General features: G+C 37.6%; 3 protein-coding genes across 4 annotated transcripts; 2 read left to right on the top strand and 1 right to left on the bottom strand.

Moving 5' to 3' along the window:
- Positions 1–1925: 1925 nt before the first annotated feature.
- Positions 1926–8936, top strand: LOC145787591 (biogenesis of lysosome-related organelles complex 1 subunit 4-like). The gene is made up of 5 exons (XM_082599362.1): positions 1926–2071; positions 4032–4103; positions 4997–5098; positions 6278–6409; positions 6861–8936. Exons 1-5 carry the CDS (start codon positions 1985–1987, stop codon positions 6984–6986), a joined length of 519 nt encoding a protein of 172 aa, XP_082455488.1. The 5' UTR covers positions 1926–1984; the 3' UTR covers positions 6987–8936.
- A 44-nt stretch (positions 8937–8980) lies between these two features.
- On the top strand, positions 8981–16953 carry LOC145787374 (plasminogen-like). 2 transcript variants are annotated; one of them, XM_082599106.1, is made up of 15 exons: positions 8981–9117; positions 9250–9371; positions 10026–10137; positions 11012–11118; positions 11809–12016; positions 12258–12397; positions 12667–12781; positions 13218–13357; positions 13868–13969; positions 14268–14400; positions 14817–14970; positions 15306–15414; positions 15600–15730; positions 16092–16205; positions 16814–16953. In XM_082599106.1, exons 2-15 carry the CDS (start codon positions 9323–9325, stop codon positions 16859–16861), a joined length of 1662 nt encoding a protein of 553 aa, XP_082455232.1. In that variant the 5' UTR covers positions 8981–9117; positions 9250–9322; the 3' UTR covers positions 16862–16953. The 2 variants fall into 2 exon arrangements, with proteins under 2 accessions (XP_082455232.1, XP_082455233.1); XM_082599107.1 differs by lacking the exon at positions 8981–9117 and having other exon boundaries at positions 9235–9371; positions 11887–12016.
- Positions 16954–17022: 69 nt separating this feature from the next.
- Positions 17023–23572, bottom strand: LOC145787375 (GTP-binding protein Rheb-like). The gene is made up of 7 exons (XM_082599108.1): positions 23437–23572; positions 22666–22737; positions 22458–22525; positions 22141–22217; positions 21795–21851; positions 21244–21376; positions 17023–21130 (listed from the first exon to the last, which is right to left on the bottom strand). The coding sequence occupies exons 1-7, from the start codon at positions 23486–23488 to the stop codon at positions 21041–21043; spliced, it is 549 nt and encodes a 182-aa protein (XP_082455234.1). The 5' UTR covers positions 23489–23572; the 3' UTR covers positions 17023–21040.
- Positions 23573–25479: the final 1907 nt, after the last annotated feature.

The following is a 25479-nucleotide window of genomic DNA, read 5'->3' as shown; positions in this document are numbered from 1 at the left end:
CAACTTGACCAGTTGATTAACAGTTGGATTGACAGAGCTGCCGTTCGCAAAAATACTTTTGCCAAATGTTAAATGTTGGAGCGACAACGTAACAATAAAATTCACGACATACTTCCTGTGATTTGTTGTAAAGTTGCTTTGTAAATAATCGAGCTACAAATCAGGTGTGAAAAGACAATTGCATCTACGAAACACGCTTAGTAAAAAAACAAAAACATGCAGTTTGAAAGTTTTTAGGTTGCCATATTGTGCTATCCGCCACCCCGTGCAAAATTAAAAGTCGGCGCCTATGCCGGTGTCATAAATATGATTTATGATCTCAGTGGTTAGGTCTAAACCCCACTCATCTAAAGCTTCGAGATCAAAATACAAAATTCTCTACTGTAAATAAACAGAAGGCGTCGTTGGATTTAGAATTTTGTAATAGTTGAGGATTCTAATATATTCTAAGTTTGCATGCAGACGGCGACGCATGATACATGTCAATTTCATCTGAGCAAACAGTAATAGTTCAAAAATAAATTTAATTCGCTTTTTAGTTTTAAGATCTCAATGGTTAGGTCAAAACCCCACTCATCTAAAGCTTCGATAATTTCAACTATAAAAGAAATTTAATAATTCAAACATTTTTCGCTAAATTTGTCGGAATGCAAAAGAAACGATGTTGGATTTTGTTGGATTACAGAAGGATTATCGTTGGATTTTCAAAAAAATGCCGAATAGGGAACTAACCGCTAAAGACTGTAGCCCAATAGGGAACTAGCCGAATCGGATCAGCCAAATCGGACTAGCCGAATCGGGCTGTAGCCGAAAAGGGTAATAGCCGAATCGGACTAGCCGAATCGGATCAGCCCAATCGGACTAGCCGAAACGGGCCATTCCGATCACTGTTGATACCTCTGTTAATCTTAACATTGTTATTATCTTTATTAGTTGTTTACTGTACGTGATTGAAAGATGAATAAGCACTCTGCTTTACAACATCTCATATATTATTATTATAATAAATTTAGAATTGAAATGGTAATCAGAAGACATAACATTGCGCAAAAGTGGATTTTAAAATAGGTGTTTTACAGCGTTTGCATTTTTTTCTAAATAGAGCATCAAAGAGTTGTAACATCATTCTGCACTTGATACACTCTAGCACTATTGTATCTTGACAAATTGTAAATAATTCTGTATCGGTACGACGCTAGTTGTTGTAAGCAACTCTTTTTATTTAAAGTACAAGTTTTATAATTACACCATAGTTGAGAACCATACATTGGCATAATACAATATGCTTGGTAAATACCTTTTTAACTTCGGTAAAGCAATTTCCAAACTTGGACTTAAGCTGATTGACAGCAATAATAAAGAGATCGCACTTGCCTTTTAATGTCAAGTCATCACTGATGGTATCATCAATTAGTATTCTTAAATATTTCACTTGTCTAACAAATTTAATTTGTGTATTATAACAGCCGCATGCACAGAGAAGTCAAAACTTTAAATTTGCGACATTGGTGAACCAATCCAACTGTTTGGTGACAGTTGAAAATAATGTCATGTCTAGAAGTATAGGATTCACAGACATCAATGAGTTTTTGGTACCTTTAGCACTTGGGCTAAAGAATGTTTTATATATCGGTACATATTTTAAAACTAATGTTGTTGGGCACTTTTTAGAGTTCTTCTTCAATTGCCTTGCCTGAACCAGGCATCGACGGCCTCAGATGAATAATTAGACCAAATATTTCTATTGCATGTTGCATGGATGATTGTTTCTGCCTTGTCGTTAAATTGCTTCAGATGTGTTTGTCTTTGTCTGCCAGGTGCCCGCTTTCCAAAAATTTTACCAGTTAAAGAGAGATGCTCACTTTTTGCTTATTACATGGCCAAGAAATTTATATTGTCTGGTTTTCATACTTTTTAACAGAGTTCTGGTTTGGTTCACTTAGTGTAAAATTTCTTTACTTGTTAAATTAATAAATGCTTCAAAATGGACCACCATACCTATGGTGATGGCTTAATTCAAAAAACATCTTCAGACTTTGCAGCTCTACTCCAAATTTCTTCAGGATCAAATGTATGTAAGCTATGCTTTATATTGTTCTTTTGTAGTATTTTTATTACTTTTCACTTTTCAGTCATCTTGTGTTGAAATAAGGGTGCAAAAACACTTCGCACAGCTATCTTGGCCCTCGTCCATTCTACTGCCGAGTACTGCGCACCAGTGTGGTGCCGCAGCTCTCACACCCGCCACATTGACACCGCCATCAACGACGCATTACGCACTGTGACTGGATGCCTGCGTCCCACTCCAATGGAATGTCTTCCCATCCTTGCAGGCATCCAACCTGCTGAGCTTCGCCGTAAAGGAGCCATGATATCCCTTGCTCGTCGCGCACTGGACCCGACCACCTCCTCCACAGTACATTCCAGCGCCTACCTGGAGAAAACAGCAGCGACTGAAATCAAGACGCCCATTTGCGCCCGCCGCACGACAGCTTCTGAACAACGTTAAAGATCTTGGAATAAATTCGGCTCACTGAACAAACTACACATGGAACACGGAGTGGCAAAACAACACCTCCCAACTCCGTGATTTCCTACCCGACGTCGATCCCCACCCTCTGGGAATGTCCCTCGCAAGACTTGCGTGGGTCCGGCTTAACCGCCTACAAACTGGCGTCGGTCGCTTTCATTCAGACATGTGCAGATGGGGCCTGGCTCCCTTACCGGGATGCGAGTGTGGTGCCACAGATCAAACAGTAGACCATGTCGTCCATAACTGCCCAATCCATCAACCACCACATGGAACGCTTGGACTGAAGGCCCTGGATGATGAGATTGTCGAGTGGCTGATGACCTCATTCCCTAACATATAGTCCGGAAGAAAGCTCATACGACGAAGAAGAAGAAGTCATCTTGTGTGATCTATGTAATAATTTATTGTATATATATTACCTATGAAAGTAACTGAAATAAACATACTTTTCAATCTTACGTCGGCTACAAGACTGTTATTTAATAAATTAAACATCAAAATAGAATTGCTTTGATAACTATAAATTATACCTGCCTGATTACCAAATGTCGATAGTGTGCCACTACAACACAGGTTTCATAGCTCTGTGGTCTTCGTTTATCTTACAATAACATGTAGAAAACAGTGGACTGTGTGGTTGCTGTATTTTTATTGTTACATTTGCTGAGGTACCGTCATGGCATGTTTTTTTTCTTAAACGTCATTCAATTTCAAAACTTTTACACTTAAAGTATTGTTCAGCTTAATTACAAAACCAAATAGTAGCGCAATGCATCTAGAAATATTGAACAACACATCCCAGCAGCCAGCATCGCAACACACAATATGAGAACTGCAATGCTGTACGGAATTGAGACATGGTGCTTACGGGAAAACAAATTGGCGATTTTAAGAAGAACTGAGAGAGCGATGGTGAGAGCAATGTGTGGTGTAAAGCTGATGGACAAAAGAAATACCGAAGAACTTATGAGCTTGCTTGGGTTGAATGAGAGTGTTGATAAGTTGGCAAAAGCGAATGGAGTGAGGTGGTATGGGCATGTTTTGAGAAGGGATCAAGATGATGTTTTGAGAAGAGCGCTGGAGTTGCGAGTGTAGGGTCGTAGAAAACAAGGAAGACCAAAGAAAACATGGAAAAAGCAAGTTGAGGAAGAAAGCAGCAAGGTGGGCTTGACAAGAGAGGATGCGCTAGACAGATCGATGTGGAGGCAGGGTGAGAAGACGATTGCGGCACTTGGAGGTGAATCCGGCCACCCTCGGTAACGGGGACATCACCGGATTAAAACTGGACTACTACACACTACTACTACTAATGTATATAAATGTTCAATTAGTGTTTATTAACAGAAGTACTGTTTTACTACTTAATTATTGTTTTACTGTTGTGTGATTAAGTTTTGCATTTATGTAAGAATGTCGCTGTTAATTTTGCTATTCAGTCATCATGACACCCATTTGGAAACCACTGCTATGTTGGCTGTTAAGAAGTTATGCATTCCAGGTGCAGACTATCGATGAAAGTATTGAAGGAGTTTTATCAAGACTGGATGAGCTTTATGGCATGCTGGATATGGTACAAATCTGTTTGTATTAATAGAAATGGTTGAACTTTACTGGTTGGTTGGGTTGCATAGCTTCGCAGCTGATGAGAATTTGATCATTTTAGCCTTGATCTTGCAATGCCTTCATTTTATTAACGATGCAAGATGTTGATTGACTCACTTATCAAGCCAGACTATTAAAGATAGTAATCGGTAAAAATCCACTTGGAAAAAAATCCACATGGAAAAAAATCCATACAGAATATGTCCCGACTGGAAAATATCCTTAAATGCTGTCGGCCAACTATCAGGTTGATATTTTTTTTTATAGAGGAGATAATTTTCGAGTGGATGTTTTCCAGTTGGGATATTATCTGCATGTATATAATACTTTTTGTATGAATTTTTACTTACATTTTGCAGATCCACCTATGCCCTTGCCAATAGCCTACAGGCTAGTATTATCACAGCTTGCAAGTACTTGTTTAACTATTGTATATACAATTACAATGCAACATCGTTTTCTTGTGTTCTTCACCTCCCTATGCAACACCGAAAATGTCATTTGTTGTCAACCTGTTTATATTTCATTGTGATGGTTCTGGCAGCCCTTTCCAACAGACGAGGACGTCATGTAGTATCTCCCAACAGCTCCTTACTTCGATCAGATTGCTAACTATGGCAACAAAAGTGACATTTTCAAAATTTAACTAACATGTTTGTCAAGTTGAATGAGTTAAAAATGTCTAATGATCATGCCAGATCAAAAAAAGATAAATATTAAGCAATGGATAAAAACTATTTGCTTTTTCATTCTTAAATTCTATGCACTTCAGTCATCTCCTATGTTTGTAACAGTTGGCACTGCCAAGTTAACTCTAATGTTCATAAAGCGTTTTTATGCATGTTGTGCTGTCTTTGACAGATCCGAAATGACAATGCGATGCTGACTGATGAATTGTTGTCCACCGTGAGAGATAAGATGAAAGAACTACAACCAGTTTTTGCAAAGATTGACAAAATGGAGGTAAATTTGATTTGCAAGCATGGATAATGAATATTATACAATGGACATGTTTGTACAAAACAATAAATCCTATCAACACTACGCAAAAGTGCTTAATACCAAGCAGAGCGAGTTATATTTCATGTAGTTACTAATCTTCAAATACTTTTTTTAATATAATTTTTAGCTGATTAATAACTGTCATCATCATATTCATTCATTTTGCTGCAAAGAAGCCTGGTTTTCATCCCAAAACATCAGGGTCGACCAGTTGTCTGCAGCGACTCCTCCATCTCTATCATTGCTAACTGTATGTGATATATGTATATAGTTAGTTACATGTGGTATTATATGCAGTGGCGGCTGGTGAGTCCTAGAAATGGGGGTGCTGCGGACTCCCGTGGTCTATGTCACTTTACATTTTGGATGTAGATACGTTGCTTATTGCATGACATATTAAATTCAAGCAGTTTTTTTCCAAAGATGGGAAGTAGACCTATCCTAAAAAGTATCAGTTTTTCTTGTGCCTCCCTATTTGCGTTCTTCTGTAACTAACATAACACTAATCAGCGAAAATGTAAACTACTAATTGGTTTATTGCGTAACACTTTAATGATGTGTAATTTCACAACGTAAAGGCGGATTCAAACTGGTGTCGCTATTGCGCCGTAACGTGCTTTTGACGTTACCACGACGCCAGACACTCATCGCCTTTTCACATTGCCTTTTTTCCTCAACGTTCGCCTTTTTGCCGATGTGCTGCTTCAAACACAGCACATCGCTTTCCTATTCGTTTGTACAGGCAATTTAAGAAATCACGCGGCTCTATGACATCACAGTCGAGTGTCTCTTTTGCTGTAACCTTGCGCAAAATATTTCACAGCACACAGAGTTTCCAAATACAATTTACACTTATAACAGTTAGCAATTCTGTGAACAGAGAACATAAAATGCATTTTGGGGAGAAGAAATGCGAAGATATTTGAGAAACTTCTTGTGAAAACTTTCATGGGAGTGCTACAGCACCGCAGCACACACTAGCGAGCCGCCCCTGATTATATGTTCTTTATGTTTTATTTCTCGTTTTATTAATTTTATCCGTGTAATGCAAAGCATCAGAAAGTTGCATTCCTAGATTTTTAGCATATTGTATTGCTTGGTATAGGTGTTGCCTTAAGCAAAACACATTTATTTTCACAGCAATTCATACAAATGGTCAAGGGAAATGTATCGGTGATGGAAGAAGAAGTCAAGGCAGTTGAAGCAGAGTTCAGTGCAATCAGCTCCATCAAAAAAGCAATTACTGGATTCTCATTTTTACCTTCAAAAAAGGTTGATTCATTGTTATTGTCTTTATTGTATATACTGTATATAACCATGGTTCAATCACCACTTGGTGCTAATCATTTTCTTACGTGTAGGCCTTGGAGGGTGTATATTTTTTGTGTGTGATTATTCTTTCGCTGAGTATGTATATCACCAGTCTAGACTCATGATAGCAACCAACTTCTAAAATTCATTGTCCATGTACCGTGGAACGTCGATTAGATCGTAACTTTTTAGCGTTGTTGAAAATGACGTGTCACGAATTGTTAGATTTGCATGTCTATCATCGTAGTCAATTACAAAAAGTTTCCTAAACAAACATGCGAACTGTTCTGAAGTGATAATGTTGCCAATTTGTTGATTTGTCAGCCTGAAAAGTTGAGCGAAGTCATTAGACGATATTCTTAAAGTGGGAGCTGCATATTTTGCCTCATTAAACCTAGTTTCTTAAATTCAGAAAACCGTACCCAAACCGACTCCTGCGGACATACCTTACGTGGCGCCGAAGATCTTCTCCACATCGGAATGGCTACATCCGAAGCAATCTCCTGAGTTGGCGACAGAAGCTACCGCGGACTCTTAGCAGTTTACAAGACGCGTTTGCTTGAGAGACCCAGTTGTGCAAAATAGTAATTTGGCATGTTTTCTTCAAATGTCCCGCTGATTGGTGCTGATGATTTTCGGTTCAGTGGTTTAAATTTTTGACCATCACAGCGAAATCAATACACATCAACTTAGCAATGGTCTAGAAAAAGGTAGAAGCGACAAATCGCAAACGTTAATTTATGAATTGTTTTTTGCGTTTTGTCTTTTACGTTTACAATTTTTGCAAATTTGGCTTCGGTTTGACTGAAAAGCATTTTGTCTTGAAATGTTCGAAAAATCTGGCAACACTTTTGTATTGCGCACCCTGCCGTCAAAGCCGAAATCGTGTAAGTTGCACTTCTTCCCGGTACGCTCTTGATTTCCTTGACTCAAACTAATAGATTGTCATGGAATGTATTTCCAGCAAGCAAATCAATCCTTTTTATATCAAATTGACATCTGGATACGTGTAATCAATGTAAGTGATTTTGCTGTCTAGGACAGTTGAGGCGGCCATGCAATGACAACCGAGTGCCATCGTTACATGTTTTTAGTTCTTTTGTATTGTTTTTCACTTGCTTCTCAAGCCTGTTATTGAACATGCTACGTAGTTATTTTAAGCAAGTTAGAACCCTATGAATGTTGCGCATGTGACGAAAACTTGCTTTAAATACTCCTAACATAGGTTATATGTTCGATATTTTAAGAAAAAGAGTCGTTCAGTGTAACTTGCTGGGAAATAGCTGTTGATATCCGGCGCAATTTGGGGAAGAGACCTCCGAAGAATTCATGTGAGGGACTCCCCAGATATAAAAATCACTTTGATTTGAAAAGCCAATTTTTTACATTTTGTTTTTCTGTTAACCTTTGCTGATTTATGACTTCAAAATGTGTAAGTCTCTGACTTTCTGTACATTTCTTTTTTGAATACTGTATAACCATACGACCGTTTAACAGTTAATGGTTACATTCTTGTTATTTTAGACCTCATTTGAATTTTATTTTATGTGTATGTTTTGCTCATTGCAATAAATGCTTTTAAGATTACGTACTTCTTACCGGAATTCAAATTGTGCTGCTCTGTGAATGCATGGCGTTTCGTTGCCATAAACACCAATGTATCTGTAGCATGTGCTGCACTGTATTTGGTGAAATTGATTTAAACTAAATCTGTTTTATTTCATAATTTTAGTTACTTGGATTCGACAACTTGCTTTGAAAATTAATGTAGAACGCCTCGCACTACTTCACTTCCCGCTGAGAATTTTCATGGATTAAATAGGATATCAATACAGAAATAGAAAATTAAAAAATTGCTGAACTGAGTCGTTTAGAAGTGCAGGGAAATTTATGTTTAGAAGTATTGTTGAAACATTTGACTCAATAGGATTAAGCTGCTGCTTTAAGAAGTCACACATTTGCACTGTTATTTGTATTAGCTGTAATGTCGTGTTTAGTTTGGTTTTGAATCTCTATCCTCGGACTGACAAGGCCTTGATTGGTTATTCCTGGTAGTTTCGCATACTTGTAGAGGCTCTTGACGCAGGGTCGGTTACCGAGATTGACAGAGTGAAGTTGTCGATTGTTGAAGTGTTGTTGCCCGGGAATTATTCTATTCACTAGATGCCGCTGAATGGAGAGGAGTCCTTAGAATGCGTTACTCAAGCGATATACGATTGCGATACATACGTTTGAGCAAGCGAGAAAATTTCGCAGAAACGCAAGAATTCACATCTCTCTAGTTTATGATGAAGCACGTGACCAAGTCTTCACTAGATCCTCTACTGATGTCCCGTTCTTGTTTCATCCAAAATACGATTGCCTGAGTTTGCATTATTGGCTTGGTTGACCTTTTCAAATCGAAAGTTTTTTATATCACAGCATTTCAGGACGTGAAAGTGATGTCTGTAAACTTCAATCTTGTTTTTATTAATTAGACTTCTTTCTAATCGCTGCACATACAATTTCTGAGGTTTCATGCTTTTTTGACCAATTAAGTTGATTAAAAGAAATAAAATCTTAATGTCCATGCCGCAGTACAATGTGCTTGCTAACACTAATCTGTGACATTTGATGAAAGGAGTGTGAAAAACGGGTTTATCCTTTCTGAAAAGCGGACAATGCTGTGGGTAAGCTATTTATCAAATTGTGTTTGTCAATTTTTTTGCAAGCTCCTCGTAATTACAGTAAAGTCGCACATGTCTAAATTAACGTACACAGTTTTTCTGGACAAAAAGTTAATTAACTCTCTTATCATTTAGGTGATGTTGCTGAAAGACATAGTGCAGAACTACACGACAGCTGGCAAGAGCTCATTTTGATTTATTTGAAACGATGAAAAATAGCAAAAGATTGAGTTTGTTCATAACGTTTTTGCTGCTTGGTGAGTGGTTATTGCTTTCTTTACTGTTGATTAGATTGCTTGTTAACACAAATTTAACTGTGTGGCATGTTCAGACTAAAACGAGTTCTTTTCTAATCAAAACATGCTACCGGTAAGCTAATGAAAATATTTGAACAAAAATTTCTGACCTTAGTTATTATTGTAACCTGGTATATTTACTCTTATTCAATGTTCAATTTATTTTTCTTTGTTGAAATGCGGAAAAAACGATATTTTGACGTAAAATACAGTAACATAACCAACAAAAAAAGGTGGAAAAACCGCAATAGTTGAACACGTGCATGCAAATGCATTTAATCCTAAGGCATAGCCTATGTATCGAATATAATGAGGCACGGCTTTCAAACCTAACAACAATTTAAACAAGTAGGCTACCTTACGTAGATGAAATAGTTGAAAAAATATTGTGCAGCTTATACAATTACAACTAAAAGTCACGTAGGTTATTGTTTTTTAATAATAATGTGCAAAAGAAAAACAATTTAAAAATTTGGCTAGCGTCTTTCGGCATTTCTCATGTCAGTCTTATTGCAAAGTAGCGTATTTGTTTTCGACTGTCCCGTAGCTCTCGCATACTGCCAAGTGGCGCTTTTCAGTCAACCTGTTAGCAGCTTCGTAACTCCTTTTAAACAGGTGTGAACCGGTTGGTGTGGGGAGGTTTGGTTCGAGTATCAGTTGGAAGATGGACCAACTGGTCACACTGGGGTTCTTGTTCTCGCACTTGTGGAAGAGGGATTGCTTTCAAGTAACACTTCTCTTCTATTTATTCGAAGTTATGTTGTAAGGCGATTTATTGTGCAACATTTTTATTTAATCACACTGGTCAACAAATTTTGACTAAGTCGTTTAATCAGAGATAGCCTACATAAGTAAACTTTTCTTGATTAATTTTCGGCGCTGATTCCGCATCTGCGCTCGTTTATTCTCTAGCACATCAGGTTTTGAATTATTTACATTTTAATATTTTAGGTATTTTGCGTATTTAGTTATAGCCTATAAAAACACGTTTTAAAATGCAACTGGTAAATGGTAATCATAATGTATTGTGAAATCCGCTTTGTGCCAGCTTGAGGTCGAAATTAGGATATGTCAAATTGCGTTGCAGTTGCATCGCTATAGGTCAAATTTAAACAAAAAGTTCAAATATCTCAAAAACGTAGTGTGTTGGAGAAATAATCAGGACACTTTCGGAATCACTGTCAAGCACAGTTCAAAATTGCCTAAGGGAACGTTCAAATATTACGTAACGCTTTTTTCCCGAATTTTTGACCCCCCCCTCCCCCATGTAACGCTTTTTCACTACGAATTCAGCACAAAAAACTACCATTCCGTACTCGAAAGCGTTACGTAACGTTTTGCTTGAACCCCTCCCCCCCGATGTGACGCTAACGTAACGCTTTGCATAAACCCCCCCTCCCCCTCGAAGGCGTTACGTAATATTTGAACGTTCCTTAATCGGGTCTTCTATTAAAACTTGCTGTTGACCAGTGTAATTTAGGTAGATTGCCCAGAATAAAAAAATAAGTTAAGGCTAGGTCTACACCAAACGTCCTTAATAAAAGTCTGATTGGAATTATATTAGGCTACATACTTTACAAGAAATTTGTAAATAATTTCAGAAAGCGAAATTGTACAAATGGAATCGTTGGTCATGACGGTTGCTCTGGGCTCTCATGGGAGAGGAAGCTTTGTTATGGACAATGCCAAAGTCTGCAGCTGCCTTTCTGTGAATATATAGGCTAGTTATACATTCTATGTGCTACCTAAGGTTTTGTGTTCGCTACCTAGTCCTTCTGTGTAAACAAAAGCATTTTCTGCCATGAGCACTGAAGCGTGCAAGCAATGTGGTCCGGGACAAAAGAGTGGAGTTTTTTAGGATAAAATTGTGTCTAACTTATCCATGGCCAGCATTTTTTTTTTTAAATTGGTTTTCCAAAATCCAGGTAAAAGACAAAAAATATATCACGTGATTAAAATTTTGAAAAGTGTTCAAAGCTACACTTGCGTTCAAAGTTACGTAGTTTACGGCTTCCTAACAATACTTTTTTTACAAAGGTAGCTCGCAATTACGGTAACGCTCTAGCTGTTGTTTTTTCACGGATACGGTACCTAACGTATTATTTAGGCATATAAGGCATGTGTTATTTATTGTCAGTAACGTGCAGCCTAGAACCTAGAGTAAAAAGAAAGTACAGTACTAGCTGGAATAGGCCTAAGCGATACACCAACACGTGCGTTGGTGAATATTTGCAAGTGGGCTGCGTTACTTTTGCAATTAGATAACTATGGAGTCATAATTCAGCCAGTTTGTTGTTATTTCTAACCATCACAACGAAAAACAATATATGCCAAACACAGCAGAGACAGCAAGTCAAAAGCACATATATCTTCGTTAAATTTATTGCATATTCTATAGATTCTGGCGAGTTTTCTAGAACTACTACTCTTTCACCACAGAAGTTACGAATTTCTCTCACGCATACCTCAACCTCAGTAGAAACCCAGTTTGACACGAACTGCTATGTGGAAGGGCGGGCATTCACATACCGCGGCTCAGCATCTACAACAGTGTCAGGAGTACGTTGTCAAAAATGGACGGCCATATCATCTCCCCCTCATACTTTGTAAGTATATTAATTGAGTATTTCATTGTTCATTTCGTGTACGGTGCTTGTGCTGTGAGATAAGATTCACAGACGACCCGTTTGATTTTGCATCATTTGTAAGCAACTAATTTTTGCAAATTGTTTGAAAATCATTGTCTTGCATAGGTGTTAAAATCCAATGAGGCTAAAATTGATGTTCAAGTGAATTCAGCTAAAAAGAAAAATAAATTCATTAACTTGGATGTGATTCGTTCAACAGCTTACTATTCCGATATCTCGACGCTGGCCTAGGAGACCATAGGTTTTGTAGAAGCCCGAACAAGGACAAGAAGCCGTGGTGCTTTGTGTCTAACTTCCACCGTAGATGGGATTACTGTGATGTAAAGGCTTGCTTACCAGGTGGGGTTTTATCTTGATTGTTAGGTTTTCACTTTTTTCAAAGTGTTGTTGTCTGTGAATTATTTCATACCCTGGTGTTTGCTCAGCTGTAGACTCTGAAAAGTGAATCATCATCATCATCTCACTTTATCTTGCGGTTTCCACGCTTTCACATCTGAGTGTTTGTTCATTGAGCTGATAGGCTGACGTTTAAGATAACTGAATTGCTCGTACGGTACTTGACAAGAGATCATTGGATGTCGCTTTTGAAAATTTACGCGTTCCTTCAGCTAGAAACTGCTTTGATCGTGGCAATGCTGCAGCATACCGAGGGACAGAAAGCGTCACCAAAAGCGGAGTAAAGTGTCAAATTTGGGATGCACTTTGGCCTCATGCTCACATATAGTAAGTTTGCTGTGTTGCCTATTACAAACACATGTGGGTAGCCTACTGTAGAGTCGGGCTACAATTGATTAAAATGCATAGGCCTAACATTCTAGGGAAAACTCTACTAATTATAGTGGTAGGTTAATATCTAACACACATTAAGCTTACCGTATGAGAAAGAAAGCCTTCACACTTTAAATTTTCCCTAGTTCAAGCGCTGCTGTAGAATGTTTTTTACATTTTCTACTGGAAAGCTGTAGACATAGCCTAAGGCAGCCTACTTCTAAGCTATAGTTCTCCATATGTTTGGAGCCAGGACAAAACCGATGAGTTCCTCGTCATGGAGTAAGATCCGGGAATGGACCCCCAAATATGCTAAACATGCTTTGAAAAAACATCGTTGTGTTTCATAAAACGCATTTTGGTTACGAATCAGCATGTTTGGAATTTCTAGTACTTCTTCGAGATTTCCCAGCAGAGGCTTAGGAAACCACAACTGTTGCAGAAGTCCAGATGGCGACTCCAGACCTTGGTGCTTCACTATGGATCCAAACGTAGTTTGGAAATATTGCAATATTCCTGAATGCTCAGCAAGTAAGTACTGATTCGAAGCTCTGTGTATATCAAAATTTCTCTTGCGAAAGCTCTCGACTCAGTGATAAAGTCCCTTTACGATGCTTGAAATGTCGTCATTTCGAAAGCACGCGGCTGTGAGTTTGAAAACTCTTTCATGACAACCTTGAAAATAGAAACGAAGTCTGGCTTTATTACCTTCTCATCTACTTCATCGCAATTTTGAGCCATTAATACTAACAATGAATTCGACAAAGATGTGAAAGATACCGATTTTGTCAAAGGAACATTCGCAATACATAACTTAAAAATTTTAAATACAGTTTAACACGCAGTGCATAAAATTAATTTTACGTTATGTTTGCCGAGAAAGACTTCAAATAGTTTTTCCTAGTTATTAGACTAAGAGAGTTGTTTGTTTGTTTTTTTACTGAAAAGGTGCATGCACGACTGGTAGGCTATTACTTGGTTAGATAAACTAGTTCATAAAACAGCTTCGTCTGTGCATTGAGCTGTGTTTGATATTTGCAGGTATTGGATCAGAAATTTCGAAGAAAAAAACGCCTATAACCCTTCAGTGCTCCCAAGTGTTCAATCCTATGTTGTCAAATTTAACACCTAGCATTGTCGAAAGTGAGTTATCTAATCTCAACCAATGTCATCGCATATTCTAGACATTACAGTGGTGCGGCTGGGGTTCATTCTTTTCTCATTTTCCTTGCCGATGTTGGCCCACTGTGCGCGCAGCACACATGTTGCATTGACAAATGTTCAACGTGCTAGAAACTCTGCTGTAAAAACAATATAGACTAACGACTGACTTGACTTTTCTGTGTTTTGCTTGCTGAAATTACCAAAAATAATATGCCCAAAATAAAAAATTCAAATTGTTAGTGTAGACAATAGTCTCTTAATTGTATTACATTTACAGGTATGCAAAGAACTTCACAAAGCAACCCACCATGGCATGTGTCACTTCACTACTCCGCCAATGGGTACAAGTTCTGTGGAGGTTCCATTGTATCTTCGAAGTGGATAATCACGGCGGCTCACTGTATTCACAAGTAAACCTTGCTTCACTATTTATTAGAACTTGATGCGACAAACTACCGATAGAAAATTTAAACATTGCTGAAAAAAAGTTAAATGTCATCTAATACAGGCGGAGTAGATTGCTTTTAGTTGTAGTCTTTTGTAGCCCTTATGAAATTCGATTTGTATACTAGCCGATATCAGGCGGATCTTATTTCGGGAATAAACAGCTAGCCGAAGTATGAGGCTTACATGAGTGGAACAAGCTTAGACCTACCGCTTGTAGTTCGGCGAAATTCTGGATAAAAACACTACTGTACTGACTTCTATTTCAAAACGACAGTTATTGAGATGACAGACTTGCCATGCTAACATCTTTGGAATGGTTTTCTCATTATTTTCTTGTGCCTTTTTAATCTAATCCAATTAAGACATCATTGTTTTCAAGTGATGGAGATCCAAATTTGTATCACGGCTACGTAAATAGACTGAGGACTTACAAATGGGAATCCACAAGACGAAGGGTGCAATTCGCTCAAATACTGTTGCACTACAGATACCAACGACGTAACCGTCTGGCTAATGATATTGCATTGCTGAAGGTCTGTTTAGTGTTTATGCTCGTGGTTTGAAAAACAAATCTCAACACTGTTTCTATGCAGGTTTTAACAGGCCTAGTGGCCTCCCCATTTACCCGAGCCAGCAAATCTCATTCGATAAGAACCATATTAGAAAAAGTGAACTTCTTATTTAATCAATAGCAGGATATAGATTAAAACTTACTATTTTCCTTAACTAAATCCTTAAACTTAATCAATGAACCGTAAGGTGCTTAATTAGGTGTTCAACTGGAAGTAGACCTATTAGGTGTAACTTGTAAGAATGTTTTGCGTTTTTAAATGCTCTGCTTTTATCTGTCATCAATCTTGTATTTCAGCTTACAAAACCGTTGCAGTTTGATGTCGTAATTTTTCCTTTATGTGTTGGAGAGAAAAAGTTGGAAAAGTACAGAATGGTGACCGTGTCAGGCCAGGAAGCATATCGTGGTAACAACTACTATTAGTCGAATATTTACAATTTTGTTAACATCAACAATCCAACAAACGCACCATATACTTTCAAGAACCTTCGCGCTTTGTTGCAGTCTGTGCCATAAAATCGATTATAATCCGACTTTACGCAAATAAAGACGATGCAGTAGGCTAACCTACTTAACAATTTGTCATTTTAGCTGCAAAGTCACAACTCTCATTGCGTACCGGTAGTCACATCTCTATAGTGAAGCATTCTCGCTGTAAAACGCTGATCCGTATTCTTCCAGAAGGTGTCATCTGCGATAGCTGTAAAGACCACATTTGCCAAGTAAGCTGTAGCCTATTACTTTCCAGTTAAGGCGTAGTAGAAATGTCATAGCCTACTTAGCCTAACGTTTAAAATATTGCATTTCATTTTGCATGTTTCGTTGATTTACAGCAACATGGTTCTGTGTTTTGCCGTGCAAGACAGGTAGTCACTACCTTATCTAGCCTCCAAAGAAGTCAGTCGTGTCTGATTGACGAAACGTCAGAATAAAAGCAGATTATCACCTTATACATCTTGTGATAGTTCAGCTTTAATAGTTTGCACCAGTAGTAGGCCTACGCATCATGTTATTTAAATTAACATTTTTTATGTGTTTGGAGATAACAAGAAGAAAACAAGATTTTTTTACTGTGTATTGTAGGAAGACGAAGGAGGAGCGGTGATCGGATTGACTGGGGAGGGGCGTTTAGAATTAGCTGGCGTCACGTCATGGAAACTTGGTTGTGCCACCAACTTTCCAAGCGTTTATACTGAGGTAAGCTACCAATCAAAAAACTTCTTGTTTGCGCTTATAGACGACGTTTATAAGTATTCATTGTGAATGATTACGACCAGAGGTGGGCATCCGCTACTATAAAAGTAAAGCGATACCCGCTACTTGGGCTTAAGTAACTCGCGCTACCGCTATCAATCGGTAAAAGTAGCGCGCTACGACTACTTCTGTCTTACCTTAAACTGACACAATAAGCACTTTGTGGTGTCAAAATGACCTTGAAAAGTAATGACACCCTTCGTTTACACTGCCATTTCAACGTGGTTATAGAAAACAATAGCGCATTGTATCCAACCCTCAATACGAGAAAGGAACATAACGATGATATAGAAAACACGTTTCGTCGTTTACGCATCTTTTAAAAACACAAACATTTCAAAATGCGAGTCCCAGAGTCTTGCCCATTGACCTTTCTTTTCGTACCGACGTTTCATGGCACCAAGACATCAAAAAAGATTCATTCCCCCCGAGGGCAACGCATGATGTATAAACACACTATAAACAGTCTTAAAATCAGTCATACAGTGATGTAAGACAGGGAAGTGTATATGCAAAATCGGTATTTACTGCGCAATATGTTTTTTCTACAGATGTTTTCCTTCCAGAGCTGGACCCTTTCCATCATGAGCCGACATTGAGCGGCCTTCAACCATCAACTTCCTCTGCAGCTCAAGACGACAGAACTAATCATTGTATTTTAATAGAAAGAACATTACGATTCAATTACAACGTGGTTAGAAGTGTGCTGAAAATAGTAAGAGCTCATTCAGTCGAGCTAAGAATTGAGCATCCATGATACCCTTGCATCGCTTCGGAACAAAGGAACGTTAATTCTTTATAGTTTATGACACAATTTGAATACATGCTCTTTCCAGCACAAGGCATCACTTCACGTCGAAGAGTGGTTTTAGCTCGAAAGAGTCTACTAGACTACAACCCCAATATCTTAAGAATAAGAAACAAATCCAAAAAGTAAAAAAACAACGTACACCAACCATCAACATAAGCTTAGCACAACATTTGTGTCAATGAGTCACGACTGGTTCATTAGGGTGGCCCCTTATGAGGCAATTTTTTCATTTCAACTTGCATGGGTGATAAATTTTTGCCTTAGCCCAAAATATTAATAAAAACAAATTTTTTTTAAAATCTGACCCTGTTTAGACCCTGCCCCAACACCACTTTTGAATCGAGCCCCCTAAATTACGTTTTTAAGGATAAAATTAGTATTATTTGAGCTAGATATATGTTGTTGGTATTCATTTTTATTGCTTTTCAGAAAGAAAGACACTTGCATGCTTTAATTTAAGATTTGAACAATTTGTTTATTTTATAGCAGAGGTGGGCAAACTACGGCCCGCATGCGGCCCGTAACAACTTTCTGTGCGGCCCGCGAAAGCTTGAAGCAAATATATAATAAAATAATCCTAAAATTGCCTGAAAATTTTAATTACTACAGTGACTTAATTAAACTTTTTCTTTATATATTTCATCTTGATAAAGATAAATTATAGTCTTTTTGTCGCATTGTAGTAGGTACCGTAGTTTGTTTCCCCAGCCACATTGTGATCTTGCATGAATGCACGGATATTATTAGTGTCAAAGCAGCCATTGCTAAACAGCCGATTACGTCACAATCGAAATTTCTGACTTCGGTCTGTCGCATCATGAGACTTTCGTTTTCGTTTTAGTCTCGGATCAAAGCCAAGACTCGTGGTGTTGGTAGAGAGAAAATCGGCGATTGCGACAGTTTTTCTGATTATGTTGATTCGCTCAAAGTGCGTCTGGCAAAGTGTTATCTTGATGTGGGTTGTATCATCATCATAATCCATCGTCGGTTTGTTCCCCACTAGTGGGGGTGGCCGATTAAATAATTGAGCTAATAATTATCTATATAAGATAATATATAATATAAGTATATATATAAGTATCCAAATAAATAATTGAGACAAACATTTTTTATATCTTTTATGCAATACATGTACTGAATATAAAATCTCCGTTTCTTTCGTCACTTTAAAAATAAATAAAAGCTTTTGTTTTGACTATTTTCGATTTGATGTTTTGGCTCATTAATGTTAATTATACTATACTGCGGCCCTCGAACAAATTCAGATTCTGAATGCGGCCCTCGAGATAAAACTCTCGCACTGAAGAATTTTGCGATTGACTTTCATCATTGGCGGTGCATTAAATCGTAGAGATTAGTTTGACTGCATTAGCTCTGATGGTTTTGTTATTGCCAAAAGCACGTTTTCGGGATGACCAAAAAAGCAATTTTATTGAACACTGTTGAATGACTAGGAGCTCTTCATTGCCATAGAATAGATTCTTTTACGATTGCATTTCTTGAAAAAGATTCTTCGGCCCATCCATGATTGTACTTTTATCTTTAGCTCGAATGTGACTTTTCCAACTTCCTAAATTAAATTTTGAGGCAACATCCTATACAGAAATGATAGCCATATATGGCAGTAGGCGCTCCACAATACCTTACTTCTCAAACAAAAAAGGAATCCTTCCCTTGAATGAACCTCCCCTGTCGGCTGCATAGCCGAGTGGTGAGAACCCAGGAACGGCAATCGAAAGGGTGCCGGTTCGACACCGCTCAAGAGCATGCGGCTGTGTTTCTGGCAGGACTCTTAAAGGCATGCCTGAAGGTGGACACGAAGAAGTCACAATCAATCTGTAGAACGTGGAGTTGAACTGACAACAGCAGCAACTGGGCGGATAGCAAGGCAAAAACGACAAATTGGTGAAGCTTTGTGCACCATAGAAGGAAAAAAGCCATGGATTGGGAAAAAAGTATTGTGTCACCAAAAAATCCAAGCAAACATAGATTCTATTGTGTGAAATGCGATGTGCTGTTACTTCTTGGTTAATAAATTAGTAGTACTTTCATCACTTTGTCTTTTCCTTAACTCTCAGAAAGAAATCATATCACTTCATCGGTCAATTTAAGAAGCATTTACATTGATAATACAAAATGAATTAATAAAAAAAATGTTCAAATCTTGAATTAAGGCATGCAAGTGTCTTCCTTTTTTAAAAAGCTATAAAAATGAATACCAACAACACATATCCAGCTCAAATAATACAAATTTTATCCCTAAAACGTGATTTAGGGGGCTCGATTCAAAAATGCTGTTGGGGCAGGATCAGATTTCAAAAAAATTTTGGACTTATTAATATTTTGGACTAAGGCAAAAATTTATCACCCATGCAAGTTGAAATGAAAAAATTGCCTCAAAAGGGGCCACCCTACTGGTTCATTACCAAAATACATTGCTTCAGAGTTGTAATGCGTTGAGTCGTATTTGAACTTGTAAAATTGCAAAAAAGTAACTCTATAAAACGAATTGTTACGGCAAAATTAGAGTCACTTATTTTATGAGGACCGCATAATCATCCTGGAAGTACGCAAGTTCCCTCTAAAGTAAACGCTAAATGTTCAGAAAAAAAAAAAAAAAAAAAAGAAAGTACAACATTTTGGCGTGCGGACAATCACTATGTCACTATATGGTTAAAGTTAACGAAAACTTTTTAATGAATTTCACAACCTACAATACAAGGCGTAAAACTGATTAGGTCATGCATTCCATGGCACCACAACATACAAGCAAACCATTTGCTGAGCAACAGCCGCAGATAAAGCGTGTTAATATTGGCATTGCAGGGAAATTATAAAAAACAGTCGCTGTAGAGGTCAACTAAGTTGGACAAAGCTTTATAACGTGCCCCCCCCAAAAAAAATAATTAGAAGCAAAAACAGCAATAACATTTTGAATTGTTGGCTACTACAGTAGACGCACTAGAAATTCGTATTCAACTACGGCTTATGTCAGGTGCGCAACCTTTGGTTATAAATATGTTACTACGGTACTTCACATTCACATGAAGTTGAGAGACGGTGCTTAGCCCACGGCTTTTTCAAAACTGAAAGGGCTTTTTTAAAACTGAAAGATGTTTTAAAACATATGTAGCGTCGACTACACCTATCCACCACAGCGAACAATGACCGACCGACGTCATCGGACGTCAGTTGCGTCTGGAACACAAGCGATAACTTGGAATGCGCTCAAGCTGACACCCGCAAAATTTGAGAAATTGAAATCAAAGCTTGCAATACAAGACATGTAAAGTAACAGTGAAAACACAAAGTTTGCCAGGAAGAACTTGCTAGCAGTAGCGTGAGTGTACGTTTATATACCAAAGAGTAAGCACACGCTGGTCACATTTTTTATGAAGAGACTTAGATGTAAATTGTTAGGTACTCTTTCTCTTTAGCCCCTGCCTAGTGACTAAGACAAGGTTCTGCAATCGTAAGTTAGGCAATCGTAACACGACGGGCAATAGAATCGTAACACGACGGGCAATAGAAATATTGCTTTGGTCTGACATCATTAAAATGGTGGTACCATTTAATGACCATTTTAGTTGTAGGCTACCATTAATGATGTCTCATAATTCGTAGATGAAATGTAGGCATTTTTTCAGCCTTCATGATGTAACCAAAGACCTTAAACAGCAAAGCATTCACTGCTACTGTCCCTCATGTATCTCGATTTACAAACAAAACGGCTGAACATAAAGAAAACAAATGGTTTCAAAAAAAGTATTTGGTGAAAGGTTGGGAATTTTCATATTTTCCATCTAAGGATACATTTAAATAATCTTGAAGGATAAAATTCCTCTGGGGCCCTGATATAAATGAACAGTCACTGCAATGGAGTGACCAGTGAGGGAAAAGGTTATGTTGCCAGTGGACGAAATGGTGACAGAGCATCACCACATATACAGGTATGTGTTCCCCAGCATCAGGACACGACACACTTCTTGTCTTCGGGCAGGTTTCCATCCTGTCGTTCTATTTCCTTGATAATTCCTTTAAACACGGCTTGGACATCCTGAATGATTGAAGCATTTAAAAACGTCAAACAGAATCACAAACTGAAGCAAATTTTTGTCATGGAAACGGCAAATTCCGGTATAATAAACAAGCAAATACACACACACTCACCAAATTGTGCTTGGCAGAGGTTTCCACAAAAATCGCATTCCACGATTGTGCGAGACTTTGTCCAGCTTCGGTGGTTATCTTACGCTCCATGTGTAAATCCGTTTTGTTGCCAACCAAGACTAGTGGGGGAATTCTGACAAAAACAGCGTAAGGATTAATACGTTCTCACAATATGGCGGACAGCTGCATAGCCAAGTGGAAATGTCTTTGCACAACACTTAAAAGAACGCTAGCTCGATACCGTTTAAAGGTATGCAACTGTATATTTGGAAAGACGCTTAATGACATACTTGAAGTTGAAGGTGGACATGAAGATTGGCTTCCTTGTGTCCCGTTTATTTCATCTAAACTAAAGTTACACCAATCATCAGGTACTGAGCTTAGCCTCTTATTTCAGTTTCAAGCATGTCAAAAGATTTGTATTTAGTTGCTTCCACTTTTTGTTAGATCTTTGTCATGCTTCAAATAGCTCTTTGATGTGATGGGCAGAAATGAAAACTAACCGAGCATTTCCATTTATAACATAACATGATAGGCAGTGGGATACTCACTTAATTCTTCCTACCATGTCTAGAAGTTTATCATGGATCACTTTAACAACTTCAAAGCTGTAAAGTAATCAAATATTAAACAGTTTTGCAATGTGATACCGCCACCGGTATTTTGAAAAAAAGGTTCACAAAGTTTAACAAAAGTTTAGTTTGTTGTACCACTAACATAACAAACATTTTTGTATACGCTACTTAAAAGTTTCTACAGCATAAAGAACATGATATAAAAACAACATAAAAAAATTGTAGTCCTATGTTTAATATTTCTTCCATCAAATGTCATGCAATATACACAGTGTTGAGGCTAGAAATACAAGAGCAAACAAAAACAAATCAGTTACCGTACCTTTTGCTTGATGTAACAGAATACACAAGAATGTAGCCATGGATATCATATGAATCCGGAAACATTGAATATTCGTCCTGAATAGTCAGAAAAAACAAAAATATTACTACTGAATTTTTTTGCAAAAAGGTATGTAAATAGGCTACTGGTGCGAACAAACTCGTGCATCCTGGACCCCCCTTTGGAAGCATATTGCATGGCTTAGCAGTAGTGGGTGGGAGTAGCAACTTGGGTTCACCATTTGCCTGAAGTGTGAACAGCATCTATATTACACTATAAAAGCAATGCTTGCATTTACCACCCTAAGTTCAATATACCTGTCCAGCAGTGTCAACAATGTGTAGCCTGTAATCTTGATTGTTCAGCTTGATTAGTCTTGTAAATGCTAAAAGAATAAATTACAGCATTTAAAAATGTTAGCAGCTGCCATAAAACAATGGGACAGCTGAAGATAGTTTTACCCAAATTATTCAACAACTAGATATAAATATAGAAAAAAACTAATTTGATGAGAACAAATCTTACTGTTTTCAATGGTCGGATCATATGATTCCACAAACTGGTTATCACAAAACTGGATTGTAATAGAAGACTTTCCTGTAAAACATACTGATGATTAGTAAAAATTTCAATGTTAATGAACAATGCACAATTCGTTTTTTTTTTGCTTTTTAAAATATCAGTGCATGTAAAATAAAACAAAAAGAATAGTTTTGCGTTGAAACGGAATATTTATGTTGTTGTATATAATTGAAGTGCTTCAAAATGGCAATACAATGGTTCACCAGCAACCATTCTAGTGAAACCAAAATGTAATTTTTGATTAGCAAAATGGAATGTGATGACTGATGATGCTTGTGGTGAGTGGTGACCACTAAAGAGACTAGAAAAACATTGTAATTGTATGCTTGAATGATTGCTGATGAGCAGAGCACCATACACCAAAACCACACGTTTGGACTTTGGATACATACTGAGCATAAACATCAATGATTGAGTGACTCTAGAACCATAAGTTGAAGACTATGTTTACCATTTGTTGTTACTATATCCACTGCTATAAACATCAGACCTTTATGTGTGTTTACTAAATACAATACATACATGTTGTAGTTACATGAAAATCAAGAATTCTTAATGCCCTAAGTTTTCATAAAGATAAGCCAATCATACCATTCAGACTAGATGTTATTTAAGATCAATCATGGCATCACCGAGGATATTGACTTAAAGTATGGTAATTTATCTGTGTTAACATTTTAGTTATGAAAACTTTGATGTCAGCAATATTCTTACCAACAGATCGATATCCCATTATAGCAAGTTTACGATCTCGTGGAGGGGCCATGATTAGAGGAAAACAAAACACAAGTTCAGATCAAGTAACTTTGTAACGTAATTGCATCAGTGTCATGAACTTTTAAGTTATTCAGGAAACTATAAAATTAAAAAAGCCACATATTGTTTGATTTAAAGAGTAGTAGCTGCCTTTAGAGCTATATCACATCTATTTTACTCGAAACCTGGCATACTGTATGTTACGCTTATTGTCTTCTGCCTTTTATCTGCGCAGTTCCCGTAGCATATCAATAACTATATAGGCTAATAAGACAGTGTAAGACTTCAAAGTTATTAGTCAGCAAAACGTCTTTGTAAATTAAAGGCGGTGTTGCCAGATTTACACTAGTGAGTTTTCGCAGCAACGGCCAAATTTTCAAGTTCAATTCAGTTGTTTTTATTTCTGATCATCATAGCAAAACCAATACACGTCAACATAGCAAAGGTCGAGAAAAAGGTAGAAGCAAAACGCAAACGTTAAAACGTGCTTGTGACCGAAATAAGTTATAAGGTTGAAACAAATTTGGCACGGTCGCAAAACCTTCAGAAAATTTTAAGATAGAAAGGGAAATAAAAAAAAAATTACAACCAAAAATAAAAACAACAAATTATATTAAGGCAATAGCTTTATTAGCCCGTATGCTATAGCTTTAACTGATATTTTCAAGATTTGTATAAATAAACACTTGCTAAGAAGATCGGCCATGGTGCGTTATCAAGAGTGCTTATGGTCATGAGACGTGAGGGGAACACATCTTGATGCGTTTAGCTCATAGCAAAAAAGAGCATGGCAGGCAAAGAAAACCCCACAAAGAAATCCTATAACAAGCAAAGCCATTTTAAGCTCAAACGCACCAGGCCTTGCACGACTTACAAAATAATTACAACTTGACGATACGAAATAATGACAAAACAAATAAAAACAAACAAGCAAAAACATCATCATTTTGCGGAAATCCAGTTATACCCAGGAAAGTTACGGTATGTCTTGCACATATCAAGCGTGCTTTGATGTGAAGTTACGTCGATAGAGCTATAGAGCAAGCGTGATTGTTTTCCACGTCACGCTTCATTGGCCAGAGCTCCGGGAAAAGTCTATTATTTACACTTTTTCGAAACTCCATTGCTTCACTTTGACGAAAAGATTAACATTTGATTAGCCATCTCCTGTGAATGTAGTGAGCTATTTATTCTTCCTCTATTAAAAAAGTTTGCGGCCTCAACTTAATGGTTTCTTTCCTTACTTTTAAACAGGCCCTAAGATTTGAGAAGCATTTTAAATAGAGGCCTACCAGCAGCGGACTTCGGAGAGGCGAGATAGTGCTCACACGGCCTCGAATGCACACCACTTCATATACAGTATAAGGAACATTAAAATAAGCATAATGTTGCGCGACTCCTTGACGTCTAACGCCTTTGTGACAGTTCAGTGTTCACCTTGGCTTTAATTGTCAATATGCTTGCAATTGAAATAACTTATCACAACACGAACAGATAGCGTTACTTGAACATAAACCTGCATCTCAGATTTCAACTACAACATGCACAGGAACATAAGCTTGCAACGTGAACGTCCACAATTACACGACTTCAGCACTAAAAGTCGACTGGACTTGAATTGGAATGCTGCAACACTGTCAAGAAAGTGTATTTAAAAGCGACCAATCATGATGTCTTAGAAAACGTGTAAAGCAAAATGCGAGACACAGTTAGGTAGGCTACAATTAATTTAAAGGGGAAGTTTCCACGAACAAGTAAAAAGTTTTAGATACGGTTCCAATAGAGTACTTTACAAGAACCATTTTCTTCAGCTCATCATGTTTCTGATACGTTTTCCCTAGTTAGCAAACCATTCCTTTTAGATTGATTTACTATAGGCCTACCTGCAGGCGTTGAATCTGTAGCGCCTGCGGTTTTTTTCGTATTTTTCTTTAGTCTAATTGCCGTTGTGAAATTTGTGCTTGGTAGGAATTTGAAACGCTGGCTTAAAATTAGGGCGTT

The sequence above is a fragment of the Aplidium turbinatum genome, chromosome 18, assembly GCF_918807975.1.
Source record: "Aplidium turbinatum chromosome 18, kaAplTurb1.1, whole genome shotgun sequence".
Lineage (NCBI taxonomy): Eukaryota > Metazoa > Chordata > Ascidiacea > Aplousobranchia > Polyclinidae > Aplidium > Aplidium turbinatum.
This window is presented reverse-complemented; position numbering and strand designations above follow the sequence as displayed.

Excerpts from the sequence above, each read along its gene's own strand:
- LOC145787374 (XM_082599106.1), top strand. The coding sequence starts at position 9,323 with ATGAAAAATAGCAAAAGATTGAGTTTGTTCATAACGTTTTTGCTGCTT. Across the intron at positions 9,372-10,025 it reads CATAACGTTTTTGCTGCTTG|GTGTGAACCGGTTGGTGTGG; the intron begins GTGAGTGGTTAT and ends CCTTTTAAACAG. Across the intron at positions 14,401-14,816 it reads GCGGCTCACTGTATTCACAA|TGATGGAGATCCAAATTTGT; the intron begins GTAAACCTTGCT and ends ATTGTTTTCAAG.
- LOC145787591 (XM_082599362.1), top strand. The coding sequence starts at position 1,985 with ATGGACCACCATACCTATGGTGATGGCTTAATTCAAAAAACATCTTCA. Across the intron at positions 4,104-4,996 it reads TTTATGGCATGCTGGATATG|ATCCGAAATGACAATGCGAT; the intron begins GTACAAATCTGT and ends TGTCTTTGACAG. Across the intron at positions 6,410-6,860 it reads CATTTTTACCTTCAAAAAAG|AAAACCGTACCCAAACCGAC; the intron begins GTTGATTCATTG and ends TCTTAAATTCAG.
- LOC145787375 (XM_082599108.1), bottom strand. The coding sequence starts at position 23,488 with ATGGCCCCTCCACGAGATCGTAAACTTGCTATAATGGGATATCGATCT. Across the intron at positions 22,526-22,665 it reads TGATCCGACCATTGAAAACA|CATTTACAAGACTAATCAAG; the intron begins GTAAGATTTGTT and ends TTATTCTTTTAG. Across the intron at positions 21,377-21,794 it reads GACATGGTAGGAAGAATTAA|AATTCCCCCACTAGTCTTGG; the intron begins GTGAGTATCCCA and ends TGTTTTTGTCAG.